The 23,939-nt window shown below is 32.9% G+C and overlaps 2 protein-coding genes across 4 annotated transcripts; both read left to right on the top strand.

Annotated features, from left to right (window-relative positions):
- The first annotated feature begins 1,710 nt into the window (after nt 1-1,710).
- Nucleotides 1,711-8,426, top strand: LOC127062648 (transcription elongation factor SPT6-like). 2 transcript variants are annotated; one of them, XM_050991249.1, is made up of 12 exons: nt 1,711-2,083; nt 2,172-2,253; nt 2,366-2,553; nt 2,621-2,740; nt 2,832-2,849; nt 2,960-3,120; nt 3,200-3,449; nt 3,524-6,558; nt 6,638-7,154; nt 7,233-7,473; nt 7,549-7,978; nt 8,067-8,426. In XM_050991249.1, exons 1-12 carry the CDS (start codon nt 2,045-2,047, stop codon nt 8,266-8,268), a joined length of 5,283 nt encoding a protein of 1,760 aa, XP_050847206.1. In that variant the 5' UTR covers nt 1,711-2,044; the 3' UTR covers nt 8,269-8,426. The 2 variants fall into 2 exon arrangements, with proteins under 2 accessions (XP_050847206.1, XP_050847207.1); XM_050991250.1 differs by lacking the exon at nt 2,832-2,849.
- A 1,181-nt stretch (nt 8,427-9,607) lies between these two features.
- LOC127062651 (uncharacterized) lies at nt 9,608-23,922 on the top strand. Of its 2 annotated transcripts, none has more exons than XM_050991253.1 (4): nt 9,608-9,769; nt 10,789-11,024; nt 18,050-18,218; nt 18,418-23,922. In XM_050991253.1, exons 3-4 carry the CDS (start codon nt 18,076-18,078, stop codon nt 20,984-20,986), a joined length of 2,712 nt encoding a protein of 903 aa, XP_050847210.1. In that variant the 5' UTR covers nt 9,608-9,769; nt 10,789-11,024; nt 18,050-18,075; the 3' UTR covers nt 20,987-23,922. The 2 variants fall into 2 exon arrangements, with proteins under 2 accessions (XP_050847210.1, XP_050847209.1); XM_050991252.1 differs by having other exon boundaries at nt 9,612-9,778.
- The last annotated feature ends 17 nt before the right edge of the window (nt 23,923-23,939 follow it).

Raw genomic sequence — 23,939 nt, 5'->3', positions numbered from 1 at the left:
ATTGGAGATATTAAAAAAGGCTTTAGATTTTATGCACAATCAACATTTGATGAAAGGAACTTTAAAATGTTGATTGCGCATAAAATCTAAAGCCTTTTTGAAGTAAAACTTCTATAGCAAGGGTAAGTTGACAACAAGATGAAATGGAAATAAAATAAAAAAAAAATTAAATGGAAATGAAAGAAGTATACAGAAATTGAATGAGAAAGAGTAAGATAAAGTATAAGATATACGTTATTATTTTTCTTGTTACCAATGAATTTAAAAAAAAAACTAATCTTTTGGTTTTTTTCTAAGCTATGGATAGATAGTGAAGAGGTAAATATTTTTATTTTGATAGTATTATCAAATTTAAGTGTCTTAAATTTAGAGCTAGTTACAATTTATTATAATATCAATGATAAATAATTATTATCCTTTAATTAGGATGATGAATAATTGTTATCCTTTAAATTAGACCCAAATTTAAACAAATAAAATTTAACACAAAAGTTAACAAACTGTATCATTGTAAACTATTGGTGAATTAGGTGTTTATTGTATTTTAGAAAATGAAAAAACAGTTTTGGTAATAATTTATTTTTCCTTTTATCATTTAAGTCAATTAATAATATTATTTATTTTATACATGAAAATTTACTTAAAAATATTATTAACGGTGTAGCACTTTTTAGAAAAGATTATTATTATAAAATATCAATTATTTTGAATGGGAATTTTAATTTAAATTTTGCATAAAATAATCAAATATCGTTAATGAAATTTTTACGCGAAAAACTCAATTTAAAAGTTTCGAACAATCCTACGAAAGAGAAAAGATCAGGAACATAGATTATTTCAAAGATATCTCAATTGAATCGAAAAAAAATGTTTGATTTCTTATTTTAATTATCATATATTACTTGTTTCGTTTTTAAAAAATGAAATGAAAATATAATAAAACGATATTTTTATATAAATAAAATGTTTTCGATATTTTTAATATAACCTATGACAGTTCGAAATCTATCTCCCCCCTTCTCTCTCTCTCTCTTTTTCTAAACTTAAAATTCTTCGATACAGCAATTAAACACTGAAGTAACATAAGGACCTAAAATTAAAAAAATATATTAATCTAAATTAAATAAGCTACAGAAAGTTTACTTTTATCTTGTAATATCGTATAATAAACAGACCTTTTCCTTTTTTTAAAACATTCAACCATTAATTACCATGAGAAAATACAATAATGTTTATTATCTTTTGATGTGTATTATCACTATTCGAAAAACATCATAAAATATAGTAGATTTCGAAACGGTAATCATATAATATGTGAATTTAAAAAAAAAATATTTCAAACTATTTTTACATACATAACAGATGTGAAGAAATTTGTGTAATAAAAACAAATATTAAACTTTTTGAATACGAATAAAAACAAGTATTTCAATGCGCACATGTTATACGCCAAAGAAAAATTGTCGAATATGTAACGTTTTGACAATAAAAGAGCAAGAACTTAGAGAATATATTCTGTTGAATTCTTTAATATATCATTAATTAGTGATAGACAAATCAATATCAATGAAAGTATTTACAAAGTTTCAAGTTTATAAGTTTAGCATAAACGAACCAATAAGAAGACGATTGCTTAGTGCTGCCACTTCCGATCGCGAACGACCAATCAGCGTCGTTCGTATTTCCAAAGCTTTCATCGGTAACCGCGTATATGCTCGACGTGTAGCGAATCGGAAGTAGGACAGAGACACATTTTGATAAAAGAATTCAATAGCGATGGATAGACGTTTGGATCACAGTGCATTATTGACGAGAGTGCATGTTCTCGTATTTTTTTAATAAATTTTTTAAAATAAAAATATAGAAACGAAGTAAACTATACTCATAATCAGTGAAATATTCACTTTTTCTTCCACGTGACTTTCTAAGTACGCTAACAAATCGACGCAATAGGAGCTTCTTCAAAATCTACAGCTTCTTCGAAAGATCTTTTCGACTTTGCCTTATATTTGCAATTTATTTTTGAGATATTCTTTCTTCAAAAATGGCAGACTTTTTAGATTCTGAAGCGGAGGAAAGCGAGGTTAGTATTTTAATATATTACTTATTGTGACTTGCCGTATTGTGACGTTCTTTTGCATTGTACAGTTAACCTTATGTTGTTGTTTTAGGAGGAGGAGGAACTTGATCAAAATGAGAAAAAAAAGTTGAAAAAGATAAAGGCTGTCGAAGAAAGTGACGAAGAAGACGAAGGTCGGCGAAAAACTTACTAACTTATTTATAATTATTCTTAATTAAATATGTCATTTTTTTTGCTACTTGCATAGTATTGATCGTAATCGATAAATTGATTTCTATTATTCAGATGACGAAGAAGAAGTTCAAGACTTGATCGATGATAATCCAATAGAAGAAGAGAGTGATGCAGAGGACAGTGATACTTCGGGTGGTACAAAAAAGAGAAAAAAGAGTGACGATGAAGATTTTGATGATCGACTGGAGGAAGAAGATTATGATTTGATAGAAGAAAACTTGGGTGTCAAACTTGAAAGAGTAAGAAGAACATAATCCTTTTTCTAAGAAAAATAAACAAATTTAGACAATTTTTTATTCAATTTAGAAACGCAGATTTAAACGTTTAAGAAGAATACAAGATGAAGAATCAGAAGATGAACAGGAAAAGGAACCAGAAGAAGAACGAGATGCCATTGCTACGGAGCTATTTGAAGGCTCTGGTGATGTAAGTATTAAACAATTTATTTTATTGTATCATTTAAAACTATTCTAGATTTGTTTATACGTATATGTATTTATTTATCTGCATCTATAAGGAAAGAGAAGTCTTTATGGTATGTATTTTTTAATGAAATGCAAATGATTATTAAATCAGCAAAATATATGTAAAATTGTAATTAGATTCATCAAAAGAAATTTTCTTTACTTACGTCTTTTTTTACAGGAGGAAGAACGACGAAGTGAACGTAGTCATAGACCAGAAGTGGAGACTCTTGATGAAGAAGGAAGTGAAGGAGATGATGACATGAATGATTTTATTGTTGATGAGGATGGAAGATCTCTTGCGGAAAAACGTATGAAAAAGAAACCAATATTCTCAGATGCGTAAGTATTAAAATCATATGCATTACATATTGTGTTATATACACACAGAAAAGTATTAATTTATTTATATTGTAAACAGTGCATTACAAGAAGCACAAGATATTTTTGGAGTAGATTTTGATTTTGATGAGTTTGGTAAATTTGGAGAAGAAGATTATGAAGAAGAGGAAGAAGAAGAAGAAGAAGATGAATATTTGGATGATGATGTTGATGAAAGACCAAGAAGACCAAAGAAACCATTTAAAAAGAAAAGCACAAGAAAAAGTATTTTTGAAATATATGAGCCAAGTGAACTGAAGAGAGGTCATTTCACGGATTTAGATAACGAGGTACTTAATCGAAATTATGTTTTGTATTAAATATTTTAGTACAACATTAATTATTTTTTTGAAATCTATTATAGATTCGCAATACAGACATTCCTGAACGAATGCAGCTTCGTTCTGTTCCTTTTACACCTGTAGCTGAAGGTTCTGATGAATTAGATCTTGAAGCAGAATGGATATACAAACAAGCATTTTGCCGACCTACCATTTCTGTTCAAGATGCTCACTTAAATGAAGAAGCTAAAGAGAGAGCTAAGAAAGGCCCACAAACTATTGGAAAAATCAAAAAGGCTTTAGATTTTATGTGTAATCAAAATTTTGAAGTCCCTTTCATCTCATTTTACAGAAAAGAATACGTGCTTCCAGAACTAAATATCAATGATTTATGGAAAGTTTATAAATTTGATGCCAAATGGTGTCAATTACGTCAACGAAAAGAGAATTTATTAAAATTATTTAAAAAGATGAGAAATTATCAGTTGGATGAAATTATGAAAAACCCTGATGCTCCATTACCAGATAATGTGAGAGTAATAAAAGATGATGACATTGAACGTCTTAAAAATATTCAAACAAGCGAAGAGTTAAATGATGTTTATCAACATTTCATGCTTTATTATAGCCATGAGATACCAGCTATGCAGGAAGTTGTACGCCAAAAAGAAAGAGAAGCTCGTCGTGAAGCTAGGATCCAAAAGAGAAAACAACAAATTGCTGAAGCTGAAGAGAACGGTGAAAATCCTCCAGAAGAAGATGTAGAAGCAGTAGAAGAGGAAGAAGAACCAGATGAAACATTAAAACAAGCAGTGAGAAGCGGACCTTATTCCACATGTAGAAAAGCAGGCTTAGATGCACTTGCCAAAAAGTTTGGTCTTAGTCCCGAACATTTTGCAGAAAATCTTCGTGATAATTATCAACGTCACGAAGTAGATCAAGAGCCTACAGAACCCACTACAGTTGCAAATGATTTTTGTAGCTTAAGATTCAAAACTCCAGATGAAATTCTCAAAGCTGCACAATTAATGGTTGCAATGCAGTTAGCACGTGAACCATTAGTACGCAAATGTGTCAGAGAAATGTATATGGAAAGAGCAAAGATATCAATAAAACCTACAAAGAAAGGTATTAAGGAAATAGATGAAAATCATCCTATATATTCTATGAAATATCTTAAAGATAAGCCAGTGCGAGATCTTGTGGGAGATCAATTTTTAAAATTAATTATAGCTGAAACAGACAAACTTATTACTATTTCGTTGAGTGATACAATAGAAGGAAATACAACAAGCAATTATGTTGATGAAATGAAGCAGCTTTATTATAGGGATGAATTCAGTAAAAATGTTCAAGATTGGAATGCTTTACGGGTTGGAAGTGTAGAAATGGCTCTAAATCGTATGGTAATACCACTTTTGAAAAAGGAATTAAGAACGAATCTTATTACAGAAGCAAAAGAATGTGTAATGAGAGCATGTTGTCGTAAAATGTATAATTGGATTAAAGTAGCTCCATACTTTTGTGAATTCCCTGAAGAAGAAGATGAAGAATGGGACACGAGTAAAGGTCTTCGAGTGATGGGTTTAGCTTATGTACCTGATTATTCTCAAGCTGCTTTTACATGCATAGTTTCTGCCGATGGTGAATGTACAGATTATGTAAGATTACCACATTTATTGAAGAGAAAAAATAGTTTTAGGGAAGATGAAAAAGTTATGAAAGAAGCTGATTTATTAGCACTTAAAAATTTTATTGCAACAAAAAAACCTCATGTGGTTGTCATAGGTGGTGAATCAAGGGAAGCATTAATGATAGCTTCTGATGTGAAGGAATGTATTTCGAATCTAATGGAGGATGAACAATTTCCCGCTATCCAAGTTGAGATATGTGAAAATGAACTTGCTAAGATTTATTCCAATAGTAACAAAGGTGTATCTGAATTTAGAGATTACCCGGAATTGCTACGACAAGCTATATCTTTAGCAAGAAGAATGCAGGATCCTTTAGTAGAATTTTCTCAATTATGTACTGCAGATGAAGAAATACTGTGTCTTAAATATCATCCATTGCAAGATCAGCTTCTGAAGGAGGAGCTTTTAGAAAATTTATATTTAGAATTTGTAAATAGAGTAAATGAAGTTGGCGTTGATGTTAATAAAGCAGTGCAACAAGCTTATTCAGGAAATTTAGTACAATTTATATGTGGCTTAGGTCCTAGAAAAGGTCAAGCATTAATTAAAATATTGAAACAAACTAATCAAAGATTGGAAAATAGAACGCAGCTTGTAACAGCCTGTCATATGGGACCTAAAGTATTTATCAATTGCGCTGGCTTTATAAAAATTGACACAAATAGTTTAGGGGACAGTACAGAAGCGTATGTAGAAGTATTGGATGGTTCAAGAGTGCATCCTGAAACATATGAATGGGCAAGAAAAATGGCAGTAGATGCTTTAGAATATGATGATGAGGATGCAAATCCAGCTGGTGCTCTAGAAGAAATTCTAGAATCGCCAGAAAGATTGAAAGATTTAGACTTAGATGCATTTGCAGAAGAATTAGAAAGACAAGGCTTTGGCAATAAGTGTGTTACATTGTATGACATTAGAGCTGAATTGAACTCTAGATATAAAGATTTACGTTTACTATATCAATCTCCAAGTCCAGAAAAATTGTTTGATATATTAACTAAAGAAACACCTGAAACATTCTATATAGGTAAATTGGTGTTAGCAACGGTGGTTGGTATAAGTCATAGAAAACCACAAGGAGAACAATTAGATCAAGCTAATCCAGTCAGAAATGATGAAACTGGTTTATGGCAATGTCCATTCTGCCTTAAAAATGATTTTCCTGAGCTTTCAGAAGTATGGAATCATTTTGATGCAGGAGCTTGTCCAGGAAAGGCTACAGGTGTAAGATTAAGATTAGACAATGGAATATCTGGCTATATTCATATTAAAAATTTATCTGATAAGCATGTTGCTAATCCTGAAGAAAGAGTAAGTATAGGCCAAGTAATTCATTGTCGTATTATCAAGATTGAAGTAGAACGTTTTAGTGTGGAATGTACAAGCAAAAGCAGCGATCTCGCGGACAAAAATCATGAATGGAGGTAAGATATCACATTTAATATTTTTTTAGTAAAAATAATTATTAACATTATTTAATACATTTATTGTATTTATTTTCAGGCCACAGAGGGACCTTTATTATGATACAGAGACACACGATCAAGATGTAAAGATAGAAGAGGATGCTAAGAAAGTGAAACAACGGCAGACATACGTAAAGCGTGTTATTATACATCCGTCTTTCCACAATATTAGTTTCGCGGAATCGGAAAAGTTAATGCAAAATATGAAGCAAGGTGAAGGCATAATAAGACCAAGCAGTAAAGGTGCTGATCACTTGACTGTGACATGGAAAGTAACAGATAATATTTATCAACACATTGATGTAAGAGAAGAAGGCAAAGAAAATGCATTTTCCTTGGGACATAGTTTATGGATAGGCAACGAAGAATTTGAAGATTTAGATGAAATAATTGCCAGACATGTCAATCCAATGGCTGCATATGCTTCAGAATTATTAGATTTTAAATATTACAAAGTAAACGTGGAAGGTGTAAAAGATAAAGCCGAAGATATATTAAAAGAACAAAAGAAACAAAATCCAGGTGGAATTCCATACATTATATCTGCAGCTAAAGTATGATTAATACGAAAAGCGTTATATCTCTTTTCTCATAAATCAAACGTTTCTCTAGCTTTATCTGTTATGTTTCAGAATTATCCAGGAAAATTCCTCCTTTCATATTTACCCAGAATTCGATGCCGTCATGAATACGTTAGCGTTTCACCAGATGGCTTTAAATTTAGAGGACAAATGTTTAGTAGAGTAAATGATTTATTCCGTTGGTTCAAAGAACATTTTCGAGATCCTATACCTGGCCAATCTACACCAGGTACTCCACATGGTGCTTTGACTTCCAGGACACCGTATCATGCTACACCTGGTACAGTCACAGGTATTTTGCTATTCACTAATCATTATTATTATTTGTATAAGAATATACATTTTATTATTATATATTATGCTTTAGGAATGAATCAAGATGCAATACAAAGAGTGGCACAAAATTTACCACATCATATGTTACATTCCCTCTCGCAAGTAGCAAATCAGACACCACATCATTACCCACCACATACTCCAGGTGCAGCAAGTACCACAGCTTATGGTGGAATGCATACATATCCAAACACGCCTTATACTCCTTCCGGACAAACTCCATTTATGACACCATACCAAACACCTCATCATACTCCACACCACGCACAACAGACACCAAACCATCATCAAGGCCCATTTTTACATCCAGTATCATCATCAATACCAACTATAACTCAGAGATCAATACGATCTCACAGACCTACTCCATCTATGTCTACACCCTCATCTGGGGATGCCATGGATTGGAGTAAAGCAGCAGAAGCATGGGCTCGTTTAAAACAATCCACTCCGCGAGGATCGTAAGACAATGCTATTTATCATCTTATAAAATTTAATTATAAAAAATGCTTTTTTTAAAATCTCATGAAAATTTTGTTATTTTAACAGTGGTAGCACTCCGAGATATGAAGAATCCAGAAAAACACCACGAAATTATGAAGATTCCGCTGGAAGGACAACTCCAAGAAATAGAACGCCGTCTAATCGCACGCCATCCTATAAATCGCCACGAGGCACACCATTTACTAATTCTAGTCCACGAAGTATGTCTCTTAGTGGAGATGGTACTCCTTTATACGACGAAAGTTAACCCACGAATATATAGTTAACATTAAATTAAAATATGGATTAACGAGTAATTGATATGTTTAATTAGTATAGGTCTTCATACATTTTTCATGTATTTTGTATAATGGCAAATGGTAATATTGTACATATATGTACATAAATATATATATACATATAATATATAGGATAAGATTTTTAAATGGAATACCTAAATATTTTGAAAGCAATGTAATTTTGAAAACAAAATTTGAAACGAGTTATTCGATTTTCTGGAGCGAACATAATAGGATTAATTGAATCATTGAAGTTTTCGAAGTTATTTCAAAATCAACTTTATTTCAACTTTTGTTTGAAACATTTTTTTCATTTTTTCAGTCTTTACTTTTTACGATATTTAACATTATCAAACAGAAGTATAGAAGAGAGAATAGATAGTTTTTTTTAGAAAAGTGTTATCTTAATAAATATTTCAAATGGAAGCTCTAATTTACAATACAGAGAATAGGACAGGATAAAATAAACTCTGTTCGCGTCTGGGCGGTTCACCCACTCCATTATCTTGTCTTTTGTTAACGGTTGACAATCGACAGTTGTTATATATATTGATTATAGAAAAACATTTATAAATGAGTCTAGCTTATAATTTTATTTATATGTCGTATCCTACTGCAACGTGTTTTATATTTTGCAGTTTTATATTTAACTGACGCGCGTAACCTTGCGTACATAGACGAAATAAATTCTTCTGTCTAACTTTATCAGTAATTCTCCCACTCGCAATATAGTAGTACTGTACGAAAAGTATAATTTACATAGCTTGTACATCGATACTAGTAGGGTAATTTATTTGCATCATTTTTAAGAAGTGGTCAACTGAAGGAAACTTTAAAAAAACATCAATACGACAGGCGCATGTGTTATTGTTTCCTGACTGCTCTTGAAATTCATATTATATATTGTAAGCCAACAGGAATTGGATCTATTAAGCCACAATGCAAGAGCGATGTTGTCATATTCCTCACCAAAGATATTTGACAACGCAGCGACAACAATCGATGATCGAATTATATTTTGTCCAATCTGCAAAAAGCTGATAATTATAAATTTACATTTTACTAATAAACAAAAATATATATTACCATTGAAATTGTTAATAAATTAGTTAATAAAATAGTAATTTCTAATTGTTTACTTGATATTCGAAGTTCGATATATCGATGTTTATCCAGTTGATCAATCATCAACTTATCGGATAACACGAATCAAAATTGTCTTTCTTCTTATACTTGTATCTCATTGGTTAGTCTAAATAACGGAAGTGTAACAGAGTAAAGCTGATCTGACTACGTAGCATAAGGGGTCTTCATAACTACTTACACGGACCGCCGCGGTCATTCCATGGGACGCTGACGAGAAAGCGTTAGCCGTTTATTTGAAGACGGAAATCAATTCTCTCGTGTTATTATTTCTTTACGGCATCTAAATTCGACTATCTTCTCATAACAGTCATCGTTTCTCGCATAGTAAGTTTGGTGAGTTTAATTATCATAATGTTCTTCTCTACATTTCTTCCATCGGTTTTTTTCACTCTCGTTAATGGCGTACGTGCAACTACGATGGAGCATTTCATTAGAAAGATCGATATTTTCTCATTGTTTTTCGATCCTGTAATATAATTGCAAGGTTTTCTACAACTTTAAGACAGAAATATTGTACTTTGTTCATTTAGTTATCGATTCCAATTTTACTAGGTCATATTATGTGTGGTGTATATATGTATATATATATGTGTGTGTGTATATATATATATATATATAAATTTACGCATTATGAAGTTCATGTTGTATATTGTTCGTGTTGTATGTTGTATACTCTCTTTATTCAGGTATTTTTTGAGGTATTTTTAATTTATATTATTGAATTTATACGCATTAAAACAATGATCGTGATGATGATAGTTCTTGTTTCTATTTTTATCAGAACAATATAATTGCATAGAAATTTATATATCAAAGATCTAGGACAAGATAATGTTTTTTCAATGATAACAGTTTATTTCAAATATAGATTGTTTTTGCGTTAAATGTAATTGCTTGTTAAATATCCTTTTTTTATAAGATTATGTATATATATATATATATATATATATATATATATATATATACATATACATACATACATATATATATGTGTGTGTGAATATATGGGCTATATATCTAAGATATTAAACGCTAGTTTATGTTTTGGAAAATAGTTTTTCATAAAAGATTTAATAAGTAAATCTTTTAAAAACTTTTATTAATTTATATAAATAATATTCACATATTGAAGACATAATACACACCAGTAACTTCTAAAATTTTTACTTTTCATTTTTTTCTAAATATGATTTTATTTTGTTTTTTTTTTTATGCTTAAGAATGAAATATAAGTATAAGTAGCATATACTTGTACGATGAAAGGAAGGAGACAATGGTAGTTACAATTTCTGATTGCCCTGTGCGGTTTAGGTACAGTGTGGAAAAAATGGTGTGTGTTGCAGGATCTTAGGCAGCTCAGTGTGTGTTAGGTGTCAAGAACAGATTCGTCATCAGTGGACATTTATACAATGACTTGGTGCAGTTAACTACTCCTTTTCTGCTTCTCCATTTCATTGTCCTTCGTCGATGGGCCCTTTCCTGCTCGGTCATCTTTGTTCTCATCGACTTCTTATCTTTCGTCGTACCTTTTAGCTGTGAGTGAAGAAAGAAGAAGTTTCTGAAGTTTCTGAAGTCGAAGGTAATACTTCAAAGTAATGTAATAAAATTAGTTCATAATTCTGGAGGGAAGTGTTGTGATTTTACTAGAGGACCATTGTTCCTCCATTGTTCTTGAGAGTTCTAAGAACATATTCATTTGCTTAAGTGTCTGCTCATCCCCTGAATATATATATATATACACATACATTTATATATATATTTTATAGTATATGTATATATATTTTAAATATATATATTTACATGTATACATGCACATATGTGTGCAGTATTAAAAGGATATAGTTATGTTTTAAAACTTGAAAGAATTGGTAAGTAACATCAGTTAAAGTAATAGGAGGAGTAAGAATATTCATCAATACATATATAATAATTAATATATCCTTTATGAAAGAAGTTAAAATACTTATTAACAAAAGAAATACTTCAGTATTTAAACAAGAAAGTATTTTTATTTAGAAGTTTATGTTTAACAGTATCATTTATTTTACGTCAAAATTCAATCAAATTATGTGTTACGCAATAATTTGATTGATATTATTTAAATAAACAAACCTTTTACATTAAACATGATTGTTAAATGCATAGATCTTTTTCTTCTTGAAAACAAGTGCTTATATACTTGTTGATCTAAACTTCTTAAGATATATTACTATATTATTTTCTATTTAAGATATTTTCAAATTTAAGATATACAATTAAAGATATTTGAACATATTTGATATATAAATATATGTCAAATATTCATATAGTGTCGTATTATGTTAACTAATATTTCAATTTTACACCATCTATATCATTGACTTTTTTTTAAACTATTAAACTTTGATCAAAGTCTGAACAATATCTATATAAATATAAACTTCATAGATCATAGGTCAAAATATACAATATAACAAAAAAATATATGTAAAATAAATACAGGTAAGTTGACAATTAAAATATGTTTACCATAATATGGTAATTAAAACAACATAAAATAACAAATATGGAATTTTTTATTTTAATGACATCCATTATGTAAAAAATGTATTATAAATGAAATGAAACTTCGATCAAAGTTGGTTACCTAATTTGAGTATGTAATTTATAAGTTCTTTATACGCGTTCCTTTTATTCTATATTCTATATCACAGATCACCTTGAATTTAATTTGAATTTGCTTTTTTACTTATATTATAACCACAAGATCCATTGATATATAAAATCTACTACATAAAAGCATGTATATTTGTGGGTGTATGATAAGCACACACAGGATATTTGTTTCTTGACAAAATTTCCACTTTATTGAAAAAGGAAAGCATATGGAGCTCCAAATCATAGAAACTTTCGATGTGCAGGTTATTTTGCATTTTATTCTTAAAAATACAGTTATAAATGTATTATTATCAATTTCTTTTCGTTATTCCGTTAAAATGGCGCCATGTTTCAGAAAGACATTTTACTTATATATATAATATAAAATTCTAAAGAGACTGAATTAAAGTCAGGATAAAATCGAATGCATGAATTTTAATCAGATTCGTTTCTGCGGTCGATCATTATCGAATCAACATTTATGAAAATGATGGTAATATTTAACGTGACACGATATTCAATAATATTATTCGAAAGACGAGTGAAAAAAAGGGAAAACGAGAGTGGAGAGAAAGAGAGAGAGTCTGCTGCAACTTAATCTTGCCAGTCCTTAGCCTGCTGCGAAGTTTGGTTTTTCGACGGGAGGTCCTTGCAAGCTGGGAGTCATCTTGTACGAGTGCATTTTTAATCGATTAAGATATACATATCTTATACACGTACTATAAATGGATCTGACGTTTTATCGACGTTTTGTCTTTCCTTTCTCTCGTTGTCTAATTAATTTTACATCGAAATACGAAACAACAGATTATTATCTCGATTTAGAGTTATCTGAATATCTACATATTTGCACTGCTTGTTCTTGTTATTGTTATTATTGTTGTTCTTTTGTGTTTAATCAACAAGAAATTCTGATTATATACACGTATCCACACATTTGTGTTTTGGAAATGAATTGGATTGAATAATTTAGGTAAAGGTAACACGTTATATATACGATGTTCTATATATCGAACGATCGTTACCTACTTCAGTCCCCGAACTCAACGAATACATCTTTTGCTATAATTTGCTATTAATCGTGATATTGATTACGTGAATGTTGACTATTATTTCTTTTTCTTTCTTTCTTTTTTTTTCTTTTTTTTTTCTTTTTTTTTTTTTACATCGAGGAATGACGAATAGGTTATACGTGGGAGCATTATCTTGCTGGATCTGACCACAAAGCTTTGGTCATGCAACAATACTTACACTCATGATTCACGATAAATGCTTCTAATCAACGATGAAGATAATCTTCGTCGTCTTGTTAAACGGAAACTAAATGACGCAATGTCCATATTTATTGGAATACTATACAATTAATATTTAGTGTGTTCGAAGTTCTTGTTGTAAGGTAGAAGGAATAACAAATATGCTGCTATATTTACATATTTTATTCTCGGACATGAATAGACATCTTTATTTAATCGTCGATATAAATATATAGCAAAACAAATAAAAAGAAATATTCAATTTTGTCGCGACGTACGTTCGTATCTTTTTATGTTTCAGATGGTCAAGAGAGAGAGAGTGAAAGTGAGAGTGAAAGTGAGAGTGTGTGAGAGAGAGAAAGAAAGAAAGAAAGATAGTTTATCGTGATAAGCCATTTCATTAAATCTATATTTGCTTTGCCCTTTTCTTATTCCAATTGAATGTATAATAAAAACGCGATATCAATTATAATCAAGCTTTCGACAATCGAACTTTATTGATCTGTCGCAAAACTTCGTTAATTCGTCGTTAAATTACAGTATTTTTTGTTGCAACGTTCTCCCCGCACACGAGTTTTTTTTAGTCACAAATTACTTCTTCCTTTTTTTTTTTTTAAGTATCGAATGAATGAGAGAGAAAAGGAAAAGAGCAAAAAATATGATAAATATCCTTACTCTCCTCATCAATATTTCCTTATTCGTCACGGACGATTGATCGTAGCTACTTGTGCACGCGCATGCGCAAAGTGGCTTAATACGTCCCTACATGTGCATACATATATGTGCATATACGTGTTTACGTAAATCGCATGCATACATTTTACTGTGCTCGCACGCGTGCGTACAACGTGTGCATATATATATATATATGTATATATATGTATATATATGTGCTGCGTCAAGGAATATATATCTAAACATATGTGTGTGATGTTACATTTGTCTCTCTCTGTACACATACAGTAGAACGATCCTTTTTTATTCGTTCACACGGTTACTAGGTCACATATTTTCGAAAAAAAAATATATTTTGGAGAATAAATTATAAAAAATGTCCACGTTTGATGATGGAGAACTATCAGCAATTAAATATTACGAAATGCAGAGAGAGGAGGGAGAAAGAGAGAGAGAGAGAGAGAGAGAGAGAGAGAAAGGAAAACAAGAAGAATAGGAGAAAGGGAAATAGAGCTATAGATAAAGAAAGGAGAGGGGAGAGCAGATTCAACGACTGTGAAAATCTATGCAGAACCATCGCTACTAAACATTCTCTTCACAAAGGTGATTTCGACGAGTCAACGTGTATTTTGTCTCCATTGAATATGAGTATCAATCGAGTAAAAATATATCATATGAATTCTTTGCTTATTTATTTCTTTTTTTTATTTGTTCAAAGGAATTTTTAATATGTTAATGATAACACAAAGAAAGAATCTTTCCTTTTCTATCCTCTCACTCTCTTACTATTTCTGTATTAAGAAGGGAGGGAGAAAGAGTGAGTGAGAGAAAGAGGGACAAAATACAATATCCTTCGTGTGTCCTTCGAACGAGAGAGTGAGAGACAGTGTTCTACAACGGTAACGTTTCGAACGTGTTTCGTCGGAACCTCTCAGACGAGATTCTAATCCTCATCGACAACGCATTGGGAGAAAGAGAGAGAAAGACCGATCGGTCATCATCGTCTTCTGTTCGAGTCTCAAAGGGATGACAAAGGAATCCTGACACCGGTCTTCTTCTACATCGAATCTGCAGGGTCCCCTTGTATTTCTCCATTCTATTATTATCATCATCATCATCATCGTTTCTTGAACGAGTTCTCTCCGTATGCTGTAGTACTCGTCGTTTCTTGTTCTGACGACTAAACCTTCAAATGGGTCTCTCTATCTCTGATGCTTTAAAACTCTCTTGCGATATTATAATGAAATTTGTCATCCTTTATCTTTCTTTGTTTATTCCTTTTTTATTCTTTCTTTTCTTTCTTTCTTTCTTTCTTTCTTTCTTTCTTTTTTTTTTCTATCTCTCTCTTTCCTTCTCTTTACAATAAATATTGTACAAATCTGTAATTTTTTTAATCGATAGAGAGGAAAAGAGAAAGATTGATACATACATATATACCTGTTATTATCCTAACAATCTCTTTGATCCTTCATCTTTCTCTTTTTAAGGTGCTTGCAAATCTGTACCTTTCTTTTTTATATTTATTAATCGATAGGGAGGAAAAGAAAAAGATGTTCCTGTTATTATCCTAAAAGTCTTTTCGATCCTTCGATATGTTCTTCCTATCTACCCTTTTACCATTTCTTAGTTAAATGGAAATCACTTTTCGCAAGATGGAAAAGAAAACTTCTTGTAAATATTGCGCAACCATCCAGGTAGCTTTTTTTTCAACGCTGCCATCGAACTTGATGCAACGATCTTGTTTTCTTGCATTTTCTTATCGAGATCAATCTTTTGCAACAAGAGAAAGAAAAAGTAAGATAGAAAGAAAAAAGAGAGAGAGACAGAAAGAGAGAAAGAGAGAGAGAGAGAGAGAGAGCAGTGGCTGCTAACGACAAACGAAGAAAGAAAATCTACCCTCGTCGGTGATTCAACCATTCTCCAAGCTGTTGTGTTAGCTGTTAACCCGGAATATACTACTCTTCTTACATCTCTTGAGAATCTGTTTCCATATTGGATAGGGTCTGCTAATAAATCTTTACATCTCCTTCAGATACTAAATTATACACACGTGTTTTACATGATTTTAGAAATATCGTATTATAAGCGTTATTTACAATAATTCTGATGAATCAGTAAACAATTGTAATTATCTTTATCAATTTTTCTTTTTTATTTTTTGATGAATTTTATTTAAAAATTATATGTATAATTTTTCCAATGAAATTAATTTACATATTTCTATAAATTTATCTTTATGAAAGTTAGGCTCTTAAAATTTTCGTTTAACGTACTGGATTTATTTTTTTGGATATATTCGTTGGAGAAAGAATTATATCATTTATCTACTAAGTTAATGAAAAATTTTTTTCTTTTCTAATCTTATTTGCTTGTTTGCTTACTCGCTCGGTAACCTTCGTCAATGAATTTTTTTCATTTCGTTCTCTGCCTGTAAACATGAAATGTTAGCATTATGGTTTTGATTTTAACTCGCTGATAATAATACAACGAGTAAAATTTTTATCGTACGCGTTCTATATTCCGAGATAACGAATTATATATACGTGCTATGATCATACAGAGTAGAGTCATCTTCGAAGATTCTAAAACTGCACCTCCTGTTGTAAACTATGTATAAATTAAATAATTAAATTTCTTCTCCACGTTTTGCGTTACGAAATAATGGGATCTATTATCTCGATTTATTTATCACAATGATCGTAACCGATCATATTATTTATGTATATATATTGAATCTGCTACGACATAAATATTAATTTATACAAATTATACGGTATAATTTGTGACATATTTAATACAATATTTATTATAGTCGACATCGATTATTTCCTAGTACATTACATCAAGAAAAAGATTACGTTGTAACACACTTTATCATTTCTTGTTCAGATTAATGAAAAGATATATATTCGAACAAATACTTTATGTATGTGTGTATATATATAGATATACACACACAGTGAGAAACAAATTATAGAGGTTAAATGATGAAATAGTAAAGACCTAGAAAATCTAGCTATTCATACAATACAAAGAATAGTTATACTGTTCAAAAAGACTTTGTAATCGATATACTTTGATTCTATCTCGCCGAGTAACAATGACCTTTAATTATTTGACCTTTCTTTATAAATTCAACTTTCTTTCTTTAGAAATCTTTCCTTTGGAATCCCTATTAAAATGCGCGAACACGCGCGTAGTACTTTTCAGTGCTGTGCGATGTTATTGATTGTACATAGTAGCATAAACGTACGTGGGCGTGTTTCTATACCTGCCTGTCTTATGTCAGCACATTTACCAGTTGAATCGCCGAAGACTTCGTGCCAATGGAATTTATTAAAATAATAAAGATCCTCGTTACATGTATCATCCTAAAATACCTTATTTTTATTATTCTAACCGATGACAATAGTTCTTAATGAGCAATAATGTTCATTATAAATAAATTAGATATTCTATTTCGGAAATATAATGTCTACCTATATAATGTCTATACTAATAAAGTTTACTTATCGGAAGCCTATATTTTAATTGGCTTTTCGTCAGTAGCAACGATTATTAACCGGCAAGCTATTATTAATCTGTATGTGCGTTTATGACATCTTCTGTGTGTACCTTTCAATCGTAGTGGTAGGTAAAGTGTTAAGTAAATTGTTATTAGCCTTGTAAGAGATAAAGTGCGTCAAGTTCTTACAATTGTGTCGTACAAAATGACTCCGAAGTGTTCTTAATCTTTTTGTCAAAGATATTTTGACGTTTACATTACGTTGATATTACATTTTTTTAAATCTTTGAGTGAGTGTACTAAATCTAATGTAGTTATAATATATCTCCTAATCAATAAAAGAATCGTTAGACATAAAAGAAGAAACAAAAATCCACATCCTGTATTCTCTTTCTTTCGAAAATTTTTCAGATTCGATGAATTGTTTCGTATTCGAACATCGACAAATTGTTAAATATCGATTCTCCTCTTCTGGCACTTAACGAATATACCTACCCTTTCTTGTCTAATTTTCGCCTATCCGTTCGGTTGCAGATACGTGAAAAAATAATCTACCAAAAATGAGCGTCATAATCAGACTACAAAATCTAGCATGGTCTGCCAACGCTTTGGACATCCGCCAATTTTTCAGAGGACTCAGTATACCGGAAGGCGGAGTACATATTGTTGGCGGTGAATTAGGAGACGCGTTTATAGCGTTCAGGTAATAAAATGAGTTTGTTATTGGAAGAAGGAAAACACTGTTCCTTATTCTTCGAAGCATTATTTCACTCGCCACGATCTATTTTCGTCGGCCAATTTTCAATGTATACACCTCGTTAACAATGAGAGCAAAAAATTTGTAAATATAATCAGGTTCGAAATAGTCGATTCCACTAATCAAGAACGTGGTCAACTTGCAGCACGGACGAGGATGCTCGGCAGGCGATGATGCAAGATGGCGGTAAGATCAAGGAAATGAAAATTAAGCTGTTGCTTAGTTCGCGCACGGAAATGCAGAAAGTGATAGAAGCGGCAAGACAACAAACGTTACATCTTCAATCGTTTATACAGACAGCAGCACCAGTGGCAGTACCAACTCCTGTTGTTTCGGCTAAACCTGCTTCTCCGAACGATAGAAGGGAGAAGGACAATGACAGCGAATCGAGCAAGGATCGAAAGGAGAGACGTGATAGATCGAGATCGAGAGATAGGTCACGTTCTCGAGATCGTGACAGGGATCGGGATAGACGCGATAGGGATAGGAATCGTGATCGCAGACGTCGAGACAGAAGCAGATCACGTGACAGAGAACGCGATCGTCGAGACAGACGGCGCCGTCGTGAACGCTCAAGATCACGTGATCGTACACGTTCTAGAGATAGGGATGTTAACAAGCGTAACTCGACAGGAGAACGTCGAAAGGATGCAACCGACGACGATAATAACGACGTTGTTTGCGTAGGACAATTTCACAAGGATAAATCCGCGTCTAGTGGCTCGGCGAAAAAACAGCCGATTGTTGAAAATGGAATTTGGGAAGTACCGCCTCAAACGCAAATGCAAGCGACTCTTTTAACGCCGGGCATTTTAGGAGCGGGCGTGGCTGCATTGTCACAAGATAGCGAGCAACGATCCATGACCTTTGGTAATTCCGTTCTAGGACAGCAGTCTTTGCTTCAGTCGAATCAGTTCTCCTTGAACGGTTTGAACGGCGTCGGAAATCTGATGCAGCCTCATGTTCAGACGTTAACTGGCCATACGGTCGGTATGAATTCGCTTCCACAAAACTTGGCCAACGCGTCTTTGCCAAGCCTAAATAGTGGTATAGGTAATTTAAATCGGCCAAAAGAGCCTTGGGGTCAAAGCGAACAGGGCAGAATGGATCAAGTAAGATTTCCAGGTAGAACGACCCAGTTTGGGCCACAGGATGCTAGCATGTATGGCGCAAATAATGGTGCCATCAACTGCAGACCCGGTTTGAGACCAAACAGCGCTTTCCTGAGCAAAGTACAGGAATTAGAAGGTCGACGCAATCCACATGCTTTTCAAGCTGTAGCCGCGGCTGCTGCGTCGCAGTATGGTAATTTCGAAAATGGTCCAGATCGGCAAGCATCCGGACGAAATTCCGGCGGCTCCTCGAGATTCTCGAACGATAATAAATCTAGCTCTGGTGGTTATTGCGTCGAGGTACGTAATATGCCACTGAACGCTACATACACGGATGTTCGTCATGCTTTTCAAGGTATCTTTATCAGAAAAGATGGTCTGAAACTGATTAACGATAATCACGGTAATCGGGTCGGTATTGCATATGTCAAGTTCAGTAAAGCGGAAGGTAAGGAATTAGCTCTGTCAACGCCAAGATACGTCCGTGGTTCCGAAGTGGAGGTTCTTCATTTGGACGAAAGTATCTTCGATAAAGCTGCTGATTCTTACGCGCCGGAGAAGGAGGACGAGGCTGACGTTAGGGCATCTACTTGCATACTTCTGACGGATCTACCGTCGTTCACCAAAGAGATGGACATAGCCAAATTGTTCCACGACTGGAAGATCAATGATCTTTTTATTACGAATATCAAGGAATCCGGGAGTACGCATTACATGGCTTATGTGCAGTTCGCTAGATTAGAAGACGCCAAATCGTCTCTCGGTACTTCTTTGAAGATAGGTAACAAACAAGTAACCGCAACAGCCATTTCAGAAGAAAAGTTCGCACAAGCAAAAAGAGAGCATGAAAACGGCATGAGCCAGATTACTACCTCAGATTGTATTATCATGCGTGGTTTGCCATTCCAATCGATGGATCGCGATGTTCTCGATTACTTTTCTGACATCGGAATTGTACCTCGTCGAATACATATGATATTGAATCAAAACGGTAAACCCACTGGGGATTGTTTCTGCGAATTCGAAACTACCGACGAAGCTCTAAGGGCGACGGCAAAGAATGGAGTGCCTTTTGGTAAGAACATACCGACGATCGAGCTCATATCGCGAGCCCAAATGTTGGAGACTCTCGAAATGACCGATCCTCAACTCATAGAGGCTCAGCAACAGCAACAGCAACAGCAACATTACCCACCACCACAGGACGCGCGGCCACGATTCGCTGGACCTATGCAAAATCACATGCCGCGTTTTGGTAACTCGGCATTTGGTCCCAGGTGTCCTCCAGGTCTGATGGGTATACCGAGACATATGTTAGGTCGTCATCCTGGTTCCATGGATTACGTCGAAGGTTTCGGTAAACCCGGTTGCGTTCTTTCCTTGGAAAATGTACCATTTAAAGCGGACATTAATGAAATAATTGACTTTTTCGGTGATTTCGATGTTAAACGCGAAAATGTTATAAGACGTTACAACGAAAGAGGTATGCCTACGGGTGATGCACGCGTAGCTTTTTCTTCTCCTAGTGAGGCCCAACGAGCGTTGAGAGAACTGAAGCATTGCAAGATGAGAGATCGGACCATATACATGAAGTTAGCGTGAGTGGATGTTTCCGGTCGTGGCAACGACTCCAAGAGATCGACTTTGCAAAGGAGAACGAAATAATTCATTCGCATCCTCGGCAAACTTATCCCCACGACCGTACAGGTTTGGCTCTTCTTTGTTTGTCTTACGTCGATCATTGTCGTCGCGAATTAATGAATTCCTCGCTCGAAAGCTCGAGCTTTAGGTACATAAATATTTTTTACAAAAATAATATATATCGTCCGTCATATTTTTTATGGGAATGATACGAAGATGGAGTAGGAGAAACGTTTTGTGCGTATTGCCTTTTGTAAATAGAGAGTAAACATTTTTTATAATATCGTTTCATCTTTCTTCGACTCCAGCGATCATTGGCCGATCGTACGACGACGTTGTTCCTCGTATGACTTTCCATTCAACGTACGTACAAGATATCATAGTCTTTTTCTCCAACAAGCTACGTAACTAATTATTAATCCTTACGAACGAGGGGAGCTTAGAAAAGACACGATCGATAGTTTCTATGTTGGTGGTACTAGCTCCTTTATTGCATCTTAGGTCATTAACTACCGTTGTGGTATCTATGTGTGTATGCTTGTGATTTGGATCTAGGAAGGCGTTTCGAATGCGTCACGTGGCATCGAGATCTATATTTGTTGTAAAATATCGTTTCGATTGCGAAAGATTCGAACAAACGACGTACTGCAATTTCTTCGGTATTAAACTCCAAACGTGATATATTCTATTACGATACGACTTAATTTACGAAGGTGTAAATAGTCTGACTTACATGTTCTCTTATACTAATTCGCGTCTTTCCATATTCGCGTGCGAAGATTGGATACGATCAGTTAGTTTCGAGCTATATTCTAATTATCAGTATCTTTATGTTATGTCGAATAATTTTTTTTTTTTTTTTTTCCCATCAAGAATACACAACGATCTTCGTCTACATTTTCGGCCGGTTAGCAGAATATATTTTCATATAAAAAATTAAGGAAATTAATAGGAGTCGATAAGAGAAGTGAATTTATTGAATCTTTTTTCCTTCATCAATTTTTTCAAACTCTAAACGAAAAGTTTAGTCGACAATATGGATACTATGTATCGATAATGAAAATAATCATTCGCGATCATTACATAACTCTTGTCTTAAGTCGTCGAAATAAAAGGCAACGAGACGCATGAATTTTAAGTACAAATTGGGATGCAAGCGATATAGTAATTCTTTCATTAAACCAATAATCGACCGTGCAATCAAGTATTGTCGAAGTAAGAATATTAAAAGAGATGCGTACTGCAATCGGTCACGCGTGTCGTCGTCGTTAATTTTCTATGGATGAGTATGTATATTACATACATTGCATCCGCGTATGTGTGTATTACGTATATATATTTAAACAAACGTCGAATTGTATATATAAATTCTATATATATATGTGTATATATATATCTATATATACATACATGTGTATATGTAATATATATATGTATGTGAATATATATGTAATGTGTGTATATATATATGTATATATATATGCATATATATATATGTATATGTATGTATATATGCTGTGTATATATACACACATACATATATATACATACACATATACACACGCAAACACACATATACATATATACATACTCCTTTCTCCAGTTAGTTATAAAACGTAATAATAATTTATAAAAAGCGAGTATAACGATAGATTTAAGTCCATTTTATCATTATCCTCGTTATAGATTTGCGTTTAACATAAGGACTTGAGAACTTCAATAAATTTCTATTCAAAGTGAATTTTCTTCACACGTTCATTTTCTCCCATCTTTCCCATGATTCTGAAAATTTATAGTTCTTTTTTCCTTGAGGACAAAAGATGTCGCTGATAAAGAAAAAAAAAAAGTTTGATAAATGATTCAACGATTTCGTAACCAAACCTTGAGGAAGGACGAAGACCATGATTATCTGGCGATGAATCATAATTTTTCTTTAACTTTTTTTTTCTTAATAGTAATTACGTTCAGATTCTAACAGATAAAAAGATAGACGGTTCATGATAAACCCACAGTAGAAAATCGGCGCTGCCTAAATATTGAGTCAGGAGCTATTTCTGTTAACTCATAACATGCAGAAACGCTAAAAAGAGGGGCAGCACTGTACTCCCTCACTATACAGCAGCCACATATTGCATATATACGATAGCGTATCGCGACTTTAGCATATTCGAGGACAAGTTGTTAGAGGTACGTTTACTTTATCCAAGCCAGCCTATGTACCGTGCAAAACTCTTGCGTTAGCCCATTAGGGATTACACGCTTTCCTTGGAATCCAGGAAATTGTAATGGCGCATATACAAACCATATTACAAGCCACGTATCAACTGAGCATCACTTTGGAGAATATTATTCTATGTTAAAAAGAATGTGATGATATATGAAAAATGAAATTCCTTTTAAAAATGTAACTTTTATTTGTTCCAGGAAGATGATTATATTGAAATATTATTATTATTATTATCTTTTACCTTCTATGTTTTAAAGACATATAAAAGATATGTTCCGTTATATTTCGCAATTCTCCACAGACATATACATATATACTATACGAGGATCATACAGATTTACCATTTTAGGTAACGTCATGGTATATCATCCATACCGACATATTACTATCATCATCGCCCTGACCACACGGTTAAATATACATATATGTATACGCGTATGGGCGTATCATCTTTTCAATATTGGTTTCGAGGTCTACGTAATCATGGACAATTTATACACGATGTTTTTCGTGGTTACTTCAAAAATTTCCAATAAGCACTACAGTCGACAACGTTGGATTTTATTTTGGGATGTTACATCGCTTTTTGTATAAACAAACGATGAGATTTTTCTGTAAATATGTACGTACGCTCGCACCGCGTTGTATAAAAAAAAAAGAAAAAAGAAAACGGTTGGTCTCTAATTC

Source organism: Vespula vulgaris, chromosome 3 (genome assembly GCF_905475345.1).
Source record: "Vespula vulgaris chromosome 3, iyVesVulg1.1, whole genome shotgun sequence".
In the NCBI taxonomy this organism is placed as follows: Eukaryota; Metazoa; Arthropoda; class Insecta; order Hymenoptera; family Vespidae; genus Vespula; species Vespula vulgaris.
This window is presented reverse-complemented; position numbering and strand designations above follow the sequence as displayed.

Bases quoted from the DNA above. Each gene is read 5' to 3' on its own strand.
- LOC127062648 (XM_050991249.1), top strand. From the start codon at position 2,045: ATGGCAGACTTTTTAGATTCTGAAGCGGAGGAAAGCGAG. The intron at 3,121-3,199 runs GTAAGTATTAAA...TATTGTAAACAG, and splicing joins AAACCAATATTCTCAGATGC to TGCATTACAAGAAGCACAAG. The intron at 7,155-7,232 runs GTATGATTAATA...GTTATGTTTCAG, and splicing joins ACATTATATCTGCAGCTAAA to AATTATCCAGGAAAATTCCT.
- LOC127062651 (XM_050991253.1), top strand. From the start codon at position 18,076: ATGAGCGTCATAATCAGACTACAAAATCTAGCATGGTCTGCCAACGCT. The intron at 18,219-18,417 runs GTAATAAAATGA...GTCAACTTGCAG, and splicing joins GACGCGTTTATAGCGTTCAG to CACGGACGAGGATGCTCGGC.